Source organism: Camarhynchus parvulus, chromosome 3 (assembly GCF_901933205.1).
Source record: "Camarhynchus parvulus chromosome 3, STF_HiC, whole genome shotgun sequence".
NCBI lineage: Eukaryota > Metazoa > Chordata > Aves > Passeriformes > Thraupidae > Camarhynchus > Camarhynchus parvulus.
The window spans coordinates 110,943,600-110,957,068 of record NC_044573.1 but is presented as its reverse complement, the minus strand read 5'-3'; the positions used below and the strand labels follow the sequence as shown (position 1 = coordinate 110,957,068).

The 13,469-nt window shown below is 45.2% G+C and overlaps 1 protein-coding gene across 1 annotated transcript in view; it reads right to left on the bottom strand.

The window, feature by feature from the left end:
• The window catches only part of INTS9 (integrator complex subunit 9), a 60,234-nt gene that overhangs the window by 43,544 nt on the left and 3,221 nt on the right, over positions 1-13,469 (bottom strand). The window contains exons 2-6 of the mRNA XM_030945654.1: positions 12,000-12,127; positions 7,717-7,777; positions 5,547-5,609; positions 1,781-1,920; positions 75-161 (exon numbers count right to left, since the gene is read on the bottom strand). Of these exons, the coding sequence (XP_030801514.1) occupies positions 75-161; positions 1,781-1,920; positions 5,547-5,609; positions 7,717-7,777; positions 12,000-12,127 (479 nt within the window). The remainder of the gene's footprint in view (positions 1-74; positions 162-1,780; positions 1,921-5,546; positions 5,610-7,716; positions 7,778-11,999; positions 12,128-13,469) is intronic.

The window sequence follows — 13,469 nt, the reverse complement described above, 5'->3', positions numbered from 1 at the left end:
CAAGTGGTGGGAGCTGAGCCATCCTCACAGTGACTCCCAAACTTTGGTGCTTTGGCACAATCACCTTTCCCTACCTTTGCACCTCCTTGTTCTTCCACATGGAGGCAGACTGAGCCTTTGGCACGCGTTCAATGGAATTCACCAGCTCTTCCATCAGGAGCCTGAAAAAATCAAACCTAAATTAGCACTGCCTCCTCTCACACAGGAGAGAACTTTGGCCCAAATCTTTCCAAAATACCACAGAAATTGTAATACTCAGAGGGGTTCTTCCCACAGAGGCCATGACCAGCACTGCCCCCGTTTATCCAAGGAGTGTTTCCAATTCCATCTGCTTGCAACAGAGGAGGATCTGGCCCACTGGGTTATGGGCTATTTGGAAAGTGCAAGATAATTTCTTCATTACTGACTGCTTGTGATAAGTAATGAGACAAAACACACAACAAAACCTCCTCAGCTGCTGCCTGTCTATCAGGGAAACCAAGCATGCTGTCAGGGTGAGCTCTCCTCATCTGCCAACGCATATTTGAGACAGGAAAAGGTGTCAAGCCTTAGAAATTGTCACTGCAGATTTCCCTGCCCAAAACGAAACAGCATTTGTGATTGTGTGCAGGCTTTCCCTTGAAGTTTGGAGCACAAGGACAGCATCTGGAATGACTTGGGGCGGGGAGAACCACACCAGTGCACTCTCCCACAAGATTCTGCTTGTTATCTCCAGCTCTGGAGCAGTAAAACCCAGAGGTCTACTACTCTATTCCTATTTACACAATTCCTTTCACCTACAAGGGCCTTCAGTTTCTGTTTGTTTTCACACAATGGGGGAATTACTCTGGCATGGGAAGTTTGCACAGGACCTTCAGTGGACAAAGATTCCTACCCTAAAGTGCTTACAGAGTAGTCCAGATAGGAGGGCCTAATCTAGCTCCTAATTACTGAATGTAGCAGCCCTGCAGGAGAGAGGAACAGAGCTCAGTTCCAGTTAGGCCTCACCTGCAGCATTTGGTGTAGACCCATCCAATCAACAAGACAATTTTGTAAAAATAGACTGGCAAGTTTGATGAGTGTTGTGGTTTTTGACTGCACTGTCATATCTTTTTCTATCTCAGTCTCCTATTTCTGCCATTTTTCTTAGTGCTTCTCTCTGGAGTTCAGAGCTCACGTAGCTCAGCTGTCATTTGAGATTGTCAGCCTGAATTCCTTTCTGTGGAGTGGAGGAAAGTGTGATTATACGGAATCATAAAATCCTAGAATGGCTTGGGTTGGAAGGGACCATGAGGATCATTTAGTTCCAACACCTGCCATGGCCAGGGACACCTTCCACTAGACCTGGTGGCTCTAAGTCCTGTCCAACCTGGTCGTGAACACTTCCAGGGATGGGACAGCCACAGTTTCTGTGGGGAACAAGTGTAGTTTTCTGATTGGGAAGTCTCCTTTTGGTTAAGGGGAACAGAGAAGAGCAGGAGAGCTCTGTGATTCATGGTTTTTGAAAGTCTGAAGTTGCCTATGTGGCAAATTACTGAGGTGTCTCAGCCCACTCAAATTCCACTGTCCCACATCTATGGCCTGGACTCAGCACAAAGCACCTGCTGGAAATGTTGATGGTTCCAGAGGTTGGGAAACATGGAGTTAACACATTTGCAGCACTAAGGACTTGGCTGGTGTTCAGCTCCTGCCTGAAAGCCTCTTTGGAACATTAGACACCACTCCTCTCCCCACATTGTCCTTTACACCTTCTCCTCAGCAGTGATGAAAGAGCAGCAGAGAATCTGAAGGGGCTTTTTACCTGCCAATTTGAACAGTGGGCTCAGTGGCATAAACTGTTCCAGTGAATCCTGTGTACTCTGTGATGTAGGGCAGTGCCATCATGCAGTGATAGTTGGAGATCAAGATTACATCCACTGTGGAGAGGTCAAGCAGTTCAGTCTGAAAACAGAGAGATAAGCAACTTGTAACCCTTTCATGCAGTTTAATAAATGGCAGGAAAACTTCTATTTTTTTAATCTTTATTGCAAGAATGTAACTGGTTTATAAAAGCATGTCTCAGCTGTGGCAAAGATTAACGTTGCCTTTAAATTAACAAAATTTATTTTAAAAGTCCCCTAAAATTACTCCATTCTCCAACCTGGAAAGGAAACCATGTCCTGGGTTTTTCTGTCTTTCAGGTGATGAAATGGCTGCTGTTATGAGATCCATGATTATTTTACTTTTATCAAAGAATTGATGTATGCACCTTCTTAGGGAGGAAGAGACACCAAAATTTCTGCATCAGTGATTTAGGGTGTTTCATTGTTTTTTAATGCAGCACATCATACTGTACCCCAAGAAAGAGATGAATGGAGATTGTATTTATCCATATGCTTAAAAATAATCCTCATATTTTCCCAAAGTAAATATTTGGCATCTTTCTCATTCACATTTTCTACATCAGGAGATGAAGCTCATTCACAGGATACAACAAAATGGATGGGTGGGCCCAATTAGTTTTGATGTGACAGTTTAGACAAGAGTTCTGAGAGTGAAAGAAGATTTCACACATTGTTAAAAGAATTTTAATTAGAAATATTTACTGGTAATGCTATAACACAAATGGTGTCAAGTCAGAAATTTACAAGATTACTGACCTCTAACTCAGTTATTATAGAGCAGCTAATGGAATTCAACACTCATCAAGCACATATTATCTGATTACAAGGCTTGGTCCAGCAATTTGAATAAAAAAGGCAAGAAAGTAGGTCACTCTGCTTTGCAGAGGGCTGACACAGTGCTCTGGTGACAAGCTGCTTAACTCCTCCTAAGCACTCATGGTTTCAATCCATGATCAGCAATGATCTCTGAGCTGAGAACAGGAGGTGAAACATCACCCTCAGCTCCATGACAGGGCACCTTTTATCTTCCTGGGCTTCCAGGCAGGAACACACTCCCTGCAAGGTATCATAGGATCTGCTGATGCCTGCTCCTGCCAAAGCTTGGATAGTCCACACCTTGGTTTGGACAGCTTTCAGCTGTGTCCAGACTGTACAGGATCAGATTCTGGACTGGTTTTGTTGGGAAAGCCCTTGAAGAGCAACCTGTTCCACCCAGGGACATCTTCCACGATCCCAGGTTGCTCCAAGCCCTGTCCAACCTGGCCTTGGACACTTCCAGGGATCCAGGGGCAGCCACAGCTCCTCTGGGCAACCTCTGACAGGGCCTCCTCACCCTCCTAGCAAAGAATTCCTTCCCAATATCCCATCTATCCCTGCCCTCTGGCAGTGGGAAGCCATTCCCTGTGTCCTGTCCCTCCATCCCTTGTCCCCAGTCCCTCTCCAGCTCTCCTGGAGCCCCTTTAGGCCCTGGAGGGGGCTCTGAGGTCTCCCTGGAGCCTTCTCTTCTCCAGGGGAACACCCCCAGGTCTCAGCCTGGCTCCAGAGCAGAGGGGCTCCAGTCCTGAGCTGAATCCCAGCCCAGGAGAGCCATCAGGAGGATGCACAGCAGCACTTTCCAACCTCAAGCATGCCACATCTCAGCACCCTAGAAGCATTTACTGATAGCATGAAAAGGGTGTCAAAACCAAAACAAAGTGAAATCTTCCCTGGGGCTTGCAGAGATTTCACTAAAGTGCCTTTATGCTGAAGAGGCTTAAAAATGTTTCTTGCGTGTGAAGTGAGAGAGCAGAAAGTTGCCAAGCAAAGAGAGGGCTTCACCCTGCACTCTGACATGTGTGAGAGTACTCTGCTGCTGAGACAGCCTCATCTCACCTTGTGGCTGCTGGATTAGACCCAAATCTTGGTTTGCTCTGGCAATGGTGTTCTGGAAGTGATACAGAGATTCTCTGGCTAACTGCTTCTGCAGACAAGTTTCTTCAAAAGAAGTGGCATGGAAGGAGATAAAGTAAAAGCCTTTTCCACACAAGCTCCCTCTTATCCCGTGTTGCCAAACAGCAGCAACATTTCTACTCTGTTTGCAGCTGGCCATGACTCCTGAACCTCCTGCAGATAGGTGAGCTCAAGGTGTGAACTGGGTGTCACAGCAGATCTCTTCCCAGTGTTCATGAAGGAGATGTGGCATCTGCTGGGAATTTTGGGAAACATCTGAGAGGCCGTTTTTAAAGTCCCTGCAATGGTGATGTGCAGTTGGTTGCCATGTTCTGGTTGTAGGATGGGCTGCTGGGAAGCAGCTTTGTGCAGTCATAACAGCAGTGCGATGAAGCAGTGACTCCCTGTCTGTCATATTCAGAGCTACACATGTGGGTATTTTCCAGCCCAAAGTAACCAGAAAGTCTGGCTGAAGCACCCTAAACTCCAGCAGGTAATCATTCCAAAGAGAATCCAGCACATAAACCCTGTTCTTCCCAAGATCTGGGCCATAATGGCCCTTTCTGCACACACAGATGCTTCCCACATCCCTCAGTTTCACAGGACAGTAACCAAAAGAAGAAGAACCCAGAATTCACAAGAACTCAGAATTCACAAGAACACAGAATTATTAGGGTTTTAGGCTGGTCTTTTTTGGTGTGATTAGATTATAACAATTCCAGCTAGGTTGGAATGGTTATGATCTGTTGGAACCACTTGCCAAAACCAGTTCCAGAGCTGCCAACTTGTTGGGAAGAATCAAGATGACAAGATTGATGCCAGAGGTGAGTACCATGGAATCCACACATGGGAACAATATTGCCAGAACCTCAGCAGGCTGACAGCAACCTTCCAGGAGTGTTTTGGGCTTCCTGTCTGCAAGGTCAGGTAGAAAGGAAAAAAAAAACTCTGCTCTCTGAACACACTAGGGAAGGGATACTGTTCCCATTCTACTCTCCATTATTTATCCCCACCTCTCTCTGCTCAGCTTTTTATATCTTCATTTCTCCTACAGCACTCCCCATATCCACTGGGTGATTCCAGGTAATCCAAACATCTTCAATGGTCTTGGTTGCCTTTTCTAAATCCAGAAATTCCAGTAAAAACCAGCTTGAGCAGCCACTTGCAGCCATGCTCGTGGATATGAAGGCCCTCAAAGAGGCTGTAAAAGTTTTTAACCTGAAAGTGCTGCTGGCAGAAGAGCAGCCAGCAGAATCCAACCTGGCTTAACCACAGATGGCTCCCCAGGCATGTCCTGCATCTGTGGTTAGAGACAAGCAGCTGTCCTCACCTTCATGGCCTGCCCTCATCTAGATCAGCACATGGATCTTGTCAGTCAGCCCAGCTCAGTCTGGTTGTCTTTGAAAAGCCCACAAAAAGGAAGTCTTATTCTTGTGTCAGATTATTTGTTCAGTGTTATTCTTGTGTCAGATTATTTGCTCAAGGAGACCTTCCATGTCTCCAAAAACCATGGTTGAAAAAGGTTGTTTCCATCCTTTTTCCAGTGCCAGAGAACATGAAAGCACCTTAACAACACAGAGTTTTAGCAGTGTTATTTGCTGAGTATTAATAAATTGGCAGGAACCTTGTAGTAGTAGTAGTAGTAGCAGTAGTAGTAGTAGTACTACTACTACTAATATTAACAACTACTTAACAGGTTTCACCCATGTGATTGAATGGAGTCAGATTTTTCAGTAAGGCTTTGAACAAACTCACCTCTGGCAAGCAGAACTCAGGCACAGAGTCTACAAACACATGGCCAGAGCACTCCTTCAGCTCCTGTAAAAAATCACACCAACAGAGGAGACACAAAAATACAACACAGTGTTATCCAAGGCAGCATATTTTGGATTTTCCAGACGCTTTCTTGATCACAGGTAATTTCCAGCCCATTACTACAGGACATTTATCCCCCTTCTAAACACAATTTGGTGCAGACAGATCTGCTGAAATTGCTTTCATGGCAGATGAGGCTGCTTGGTACCTGAAGGGATCAAATCCTCTTTGGGAAGGAAAGAGAGAGCACTCTGGTAGGTAAAGAGCCCTGGTTCCAAATAACATCCAACCTCTTCTGTCTTACTAGAACCTAAATACCATTTAGAACCCTTGTCTCAGAGTATTTGATAATACAACTTTTGGGGGTCTAATTTCCACAAACTCTATTAACTCTATTCCCTATTTTCTTCCTCTTTTTTAAGGCTGACATCAAAAATTTTTGTCACATGAGAAGTCACATTCTTCAGGGTGGAACAAAAACATTCCCAACTCACAGGCTCCCTACCACGCACCCTGCCTTCTCTCCTGTCCCAAAGCAAGTGGTACCAGCCGGCTTCAGACTGACAGAATTAAAGATTGAATCCAATTCTTAATAATTACAGTGCACCTGCCAACTAATAACGAATGAGCAATTACATCTAGTGGCAGAAGTCTCCTAACCTCATCTCAAGGGAGTTCAAAATGATTAAAAGTAGATCACAGCACATTTCAAAGCCTCTCCAGGACTGAAGTTTTAAAACTGAGTGCTGTAACAGGAATGTCCACCTTACATGATGAAACACCCCCCTTTGACTCCTTCCCTTGGCTTTTTCCAGCATGGGTCAAAGAATTTACCATTCCAAGCACTTATAGTGGTCAAGGTGAAGTTAAGAGAGCCGCCTTTGAATTTTTAACACAATTTCCATTGCCATTGTGTGAGTTTGGAGGTTTCTCCTGAGCACACACTGCAGCAGCAGCATCCCAGAAATTTAAATATATTCCAAATAAAACTACAGTGACAGTCTGTCCATTCTTTGGAGCCCAGAGCTCTGACACCAAAGCTGGGGTTCAGGAGACACAAATTCCAGGGAATTCAAACTGAGCAACTCCATTTTTGCCCCTGAGCCTCTGCAGCCCTGCAACTGCCAGTTAGCAAGTGCTCTGAATAGAGCTGTTACTATTTTACCAACAGAAATGCTGCCTGCACAGTTTCTTTTGTCTCCAATGAGAAGAAAAATCGGGTCTTTAATCTATGATCTTCAGCTCTCTTGTCTGTAAAAATCAGATCAATCCATTTTGTCCACCTCAAAGTCCCCTACAAAAGCAACTATTATCACTGTTTGCTTTAATGTTCCCATAGTCAGAGAACAGTCTATTAAGCATTTTCTCCACTGGTACCTATTGCTGCCCACATTTGAAATGTATCTGCCTATTTTACTAACATCTGACATATTTTTTGTGTTCATTGTTCCCTTATGGCAGATCAAGCTGGCCGCTGCAGTGACAAGTTTTGGTTGAAGCCTCAGATAAATTCTGCCTCCAAAACTGATGCAATGAAAAGAGGGGGGGGAAAAGAGCAATTCTGTGTCTCTCATGTTGCTGAGGAAGTTCTGTGTCTTAGAATCAGGAGGCTGGAGATAATATCCTCCCTGCTATGTCCAGCAGCAGAACACATGTTGATTTCAGAGGCCAAAGCCATGCTTTTCCTCTCTGAGAGACCTCCCATAGGCAAACCATTGCCTTTCTCATAGTTCTGCCTGAAAAAGGTATGAAACCAACCTCATTTATAGGCATGCTCTGAAGCCTCAGTGGCAGAAAAGTGAGACAGTGGAATAAAAGGCACTCTAAGAAGACGAAGCACTATTATTTATGGAGCTTCATGAAATACAAAAATATTCACACTGACGACTTGTGCATTTTAAGCAGATTTTTTTATAATCTAGGCTACCTCTGAAGCCTGAGAGTTGCTATTAGCATTTTGTTTCAAAACGTTCTCTGCTCTGCAAGGACATCCTGGCTGCTAGAGGTACACAGAGAAACCTTTGGGATGAGTCAGCTCCTGCAGCACCAGCTCTCAACCTGTCAGGTGGCTTTTTGCATGGCAAGAAAATTCCAAGCATCACTCCAGTACCTTGTCCAGAAACATGCTTCCATCTTTTAAAACCCAACCAGGAAGTTTGGACAGCCTGGGGCTGTGAAAAGAAAGAAAGAAGAAAAATTATTTCAATATGAACTGAATTATTATCAGTGGCTAAGCACAGACCTTCTGCTTGGTGTCATACAGGCAGAGAACACCATTCCTGTCTCAGGGAAGTAACAGTTCCAATAAAACAGACAGACAGTTTCACTGTGGTTAAGTGTTCACCAAAATGACTTTTACAAATCATGATTATGACATTTATAAGTAAAAATAAATCAGAGGACAAAGCACACAGGGAGTTTTTAGTCATTTATGGTGAGGATTTTAAAAAGGCTCAGTGCTGCTGAGTTCCCTGTGGTGAAAGTGGATGAATAAACAGAAGTTAGGGCAGCAACAAACTCTGTGCTCGAAACAACACAAAAGCACCATAAAACTGTTCTGGGACAGAGGACAACAGACAAATATTCCCATCAGCAGTGGCAGGGAAAGACTGATGCTGTGGACCAAGTCATTTATAGACACAGGTTGAGATTTTATACCCACATAAACCATGGTTTCATGCCTGGGTGTCACCCTGAAGACCCACACCAACAGCTGTACGGGATACAGGGACAAGGAGGCTTTGCTCTGAACTGCAGGGTCTAAGCAACAGCAGAGACCCTTTTTTAATAGTTTCAAATGCTAATAAAGGAATTTAAAGGTAGACATTGTAATTCTGAGTTTACAGCAGTAATGGCTGCAGCATTTCTTGCTACCGTAACTGAGAGACTTATTTATATTTCACAGTCACATCTGGTTTTTGTATGAGCCTACAACTTAGCTCTAAATACACTCTTTGCCCGGACTGAAGTTTTTTACACAAATTAAAAAAAAAAAATTGAGTAAACAAGGGAATTGAACCCACCTGAAACCAAACCCTGCAACAACTTCAGATTTGGACACAGAACCTGGTTGCAATGTACTTTGCAAGTGCTGTGCACTAAGCTCTGCAGACAGGCATGTTATATCCTAAAAGCATTTTCAAATTCAACATTTTGAAAATAGGAAGTGATTCAAGGGCTCAGAGGAATGCTGTGTTCAGACTAACAGCAGCATAAAAGAACAAATTCTGACACCCCAGTAAGTCACAAGGAAGGAAAAAGGGGAAATCCATGAGTCAAGTAGTGAAGACAGAAGGTAAGAGGTGAGAGCAGAAGGATCTGTCACGGAGGAGCTGTGCCAGGAGGGCAATTCCCTTCTGAGGATAAAGAGCGAGGCTGAAGAAGTCTGATGACAGAAGAGATGAAGTGACTAAATGTGCTGCCCAGTGGATTGTTCAAAAGCACAACGTAGGAGCAGTAATTTGGAGACTGAGGGGGCTCAGTAGAATTGGTGCAGTGAGTCTAAAAGAGTTATGGACAAAGCAAGAACAAAGCACTCTGATATGCAACAACTCTGTCAGATACAGGGGGATAGGACAGGAAGCTCGGCTGGAAGGGCCACCTGGAGGGCTGCAGTCCAATGTCTCAACACCAGCACAAGGTCAGGTCAGTGCCTTGTGCCTTGCAAATCCCTGGGTCCATCTGTGGTTTCAGCAGCACGAGGCAGAGCAGAATAGGCTTTACTTGTCCTACTCCCCACAATTTAACCTAGCAAAAGTTTTGCTTTATTCATGATGAAAGAGCACTAAACTTGTACTAAACTGGCATCCACTGAGGAGTGAAGAGCCAGGGGAGGCAAAATGAGCAGGCGTGTCTTGTGTGTGGCTGAAAGCAGAACAAGCAACACAGGACAGAAAGGACTCTTTACCTTGAAGCCAAGAGGCAACACAGCTCCTCCTGACATCGTTTTGACATTGTAATAGAGTGATTGATTAATCCAAAATAGCTGGAACTGTCCCATAAATAATGTGAGCAAGTGTGTCATGGCTAGACAGGAAAGGTTAAGAGCTTCCCACATGTTCATTTTACCGTTTTGCATTTGACTTTGGTGCAGGGGAGAAAACTCCAGTTGACAAACCTCCTTTAAAGTACAGGAGCATAAAGAGCTGGGCAGCTGCAGGTGCTCTGCACATGCTCCATGGGCTGGTGAGAACAGGGAATGCCATTTCCAGGGCAAGGGGATATCTAAATACCTTTGCACTGGCATTTCTTTGAAGAGCAAAAAACTCTAAAAAATGCCCAGTCCCTTTAATGCCAGAAACACTGCAGCACTTTCCTCTCTTATAGATTAGAGCGCAGGCTCTCAAAATATTTGCTCAAGGAGGCTCCCATGCCAGGTATGACCCGGGATTGAGCTGTGTAGCAAAGATTCCCTGTAATATCACACATTTGGGCAGATCACATATTGAGATTTGCAGAATCCAAGGAGTTCATGGATCCTGCTGGAATCTCTGGCTAAAGACAGCAGAGAGAAGCATGGCTGCTCTCAGGTTAAAGTCTCACTCATGTCCATCTCCAATCAGCACATCTGGTTCTGAGAGGATGCAGCTGGACAGAACACCAGATCTGTGTTCAAATCCCTCAGGCAGTCAATCCTTCCTGTCACCTTACCTGGCATCTGATGACAATGTCAGCTCTCTGTCACCCCACGTTATGTTGATAACACACATTTGAATTTCAGAGGTGTTTGGACATCATGGTAATGGACTCCTAATCTCAAATGGTACAACTATGAGTACTACAGAGAGATAAGGACTTTGCAGTGGCAGCCACATTCCTCCTCACATTTCTGACTTATTTCCTCAACTCTCTGCAGGACACCTGGTTTGCAGAGGAGATCAATTACTTGCCCAAGTCCATGTGCTCAGGCCAATCCTTGCTCTAAGGGGTGTTCAGTCACCTCACCGACAAGATTGATTGGATTTAAATCCAAATGTTTGCTCCGATTCCACTGGGCCATCAGGGGTCAAATCTGACATCCTCTCTTATTGAGTTTGAGTCATTTTAGTGCCGACATTCTGGAGGGGCTTGGGGAATTCCAGGTTGTGACCTGCAATTTGGCTGTTCATTCCCAGGGTCTGCTATCAGCAGACAAAGCTGCCACATCCCAGGGGAAAGCTGATTCCTGCTGCTCTAAAGAACCTCTTAAGCCTTTGTTCAATCACCTCATTTTGCTACTTCTTCCTCTCTCAACTTCCTTTTTTTTTTTGGAGGGGTGGGAGAAAGCAAATGTAAGGCATTCTGTTTGTACCTGGATTTCCAAAATGTTCACAATCTATTACTGCACCAATTGGTGTAGTCAGCAGCTGCACTATGGAATGGGACACAAATTGACTGATTCACACTGATCCCTCTGAGGGCATCTCCTGCCTCTCTACAGCAGATCCTGAACTCCAGGTTCTTGCAGAACAATGCCCACATTGTCTATTCCTTTCCTCTACTTTCTAAAAAATAACAAATCATAGGAAGTGCTGGACAAACTGCTTTAACCTTACTAGGTCACTTAGGAAACTCCCTTTTCCAATTGTATTTTCCCCCTCTCAATCAAGCCTTCCCTAAGCCCAGAATGTTCCTCACTTGTTTCCTTGTGGATCAAAGTTACTAAACAGCTTTTGAGAAAACTCCTACTCCTCCCCATCACTGAGAGTGACTCATTCCCACCTTTCCAACTGCTAATTTTTGTCATTAATTCCATTTACACAAAACATGCCAACCTAACTTACTACCCAAATTTGTCTAAAAACCTGGGGAAATACAACTTTGTAGCAGGGCACAGAAAGGAGATCTCAGGATTCTGTTCTAGACTCTATTTTTGTTTCTCTGCTGTTCCAATCCCATGCCCAGCTGCACAGCCCTTTTATTTATTTAACTTTTAAAAGGGAACAATTATGCCATGCAGGCAACTAACAAGGGCTGCTAAGCGCTATTTTTCTTTGCATTAGTCCGTGCTCTGAAGAACAGCCTGAGAAGATGGTGGTTAAACAGGACTTGCTGGGCTCCCCGCACTCCATCTCAGTTACCCATTTATCTCATCTTGCATGAAGAAGCCAGAAAGATGACAGATATGTGACCTCACTTGTGCTGAGCAGTTGCAGCAATACTTTACTGAAGCTTAGAATAAATTATCTAGAAAAACCAATCAATAAATCCATAAAATGTCTTCCGTCTACTGAGCCAAAGGACGTTATTTTGATAAAGAGAATTTTTAAGTGAACAAAGTCTATTTATGATATCAGATGATGCTGTTCATTTGTACCCATCCCCTCCGTCCTTCCAATACACCATTTCAGGCACAGCACTCCAACTGCAACCCAAGAAGATGCAGACTAAGTGCTGACAGGCCACAGAACTCACCTCTGGACCAGAGGCAGGGGGAGGAAATTGAGGGTAGACGTCATATCCAGCCCACAGTCCAGCATGATGGTGGTGGATTTGAACTTGAGCACATTGCATGGCAAGGTTGGATGTCCTGACAGGCAGTACTGGAAGAAGAATGAGGAGGAGTTACTCAGGACCTTTCAGAACATGACTCTTCCCTGTGTGCTGGGCACTGGTGAAGCCACACCTTGAATCCTGTGTCCAGCTCTGGGCCCCTCACTGCAAGGACATTGAGAGGCTGGAGGGTGTTCAGGGCAGGGAATGGGGCTGGGGAAGGGGCTGGAGCACCAGGAGGGGCTGGGGGAGCTGGGGAAGGGGCTGAGCCTGGAGAAAAGGAGGCTCGGGGGGGACCCTGTGGCTCTGCACAGCTCCCTGACAGGAGGGGACAGCTGGGAGGGTCAGGCTCTACACCCAGGGAACAGGGACAGGGTGAGAGGAAACGGCCTCAAATTGTGCCAGGGGAGGTTCAGGTTGGACACCAGGAAGAATTTCTCCATGGAAAGGGTGGACAGGCAGTGGGAGGGGCTGCCCAGGGAGGTTTGGAGTCCCCATCCCCGGAGGTGTCCAAGGAATGACTGGATGTGGCACTGAGTGACAAGGTGGGGTCAGTCACAGGTTGGACTCGATTATGGAGGTCTTTTCCAACCTCAGTGATTCTGTGAATGGAGCTCACAAACTGCCTTTCCCCCCTTGTTTTTAAACACAGTTCCTTGCACACCAAAATAAACCATGATTTCCCATTAATCTGTGTCCCTCAGCTGTGTGTGTTCACTGAGATTCCCCCATGTCAGGGTATTAAGGGGCAGGTTTTCTTCAAGCAGTTTTTCTGATCCCAAGGGTTGAGTGGATGGCAAAGCTTTTCTCTCTGATATAGGACACATGCAGAATATATATTTTCTTGCAATCACCTATTTTCCTCAAAAACCCAGGAAATCTGCTTCTTCCAAACTCAGTCCTCCTGGCAAAACTAGAAAATTTGAAAATGACTCGAGGTGGACAGGGAGGCAGAGAAGCCCTGCAGGAACACAAGTTTTTTATTTTGGTAAGAAACCTGCCCCAACAACCCCTGCACAGGTGCAGCAGCTCTGGGACAAGTTCTCACCTGCTTTTTGTCTTGCTGAACACAAACAGAAAGCAGGAGGGACTGGGCAGCCCCACCTGAATGGAAGGGTTTGTGTATCCAAATCCCAAAGGCTTTGCAAGCTTAATGAGCCGGTGAGCAGGTGATGTAGGGGGCACTTGAGCATCATTGAGATGCAGCCACCTCCTGTCTGCAGTGACAAACATTTAACCAGGCGCGGGAGCTTTGAGGGAGAGCAGAACACAAAGGTCGGGTTTAAAACGTGGGATTAGAGACAAAGGTCTGAGCAGAGCGTGGCCACCTCTGCGGGAGGGTTCCTCTGCTCCGAAGAGAGATTTTTGCATCTCCACTCTCCCAAGTCTGGG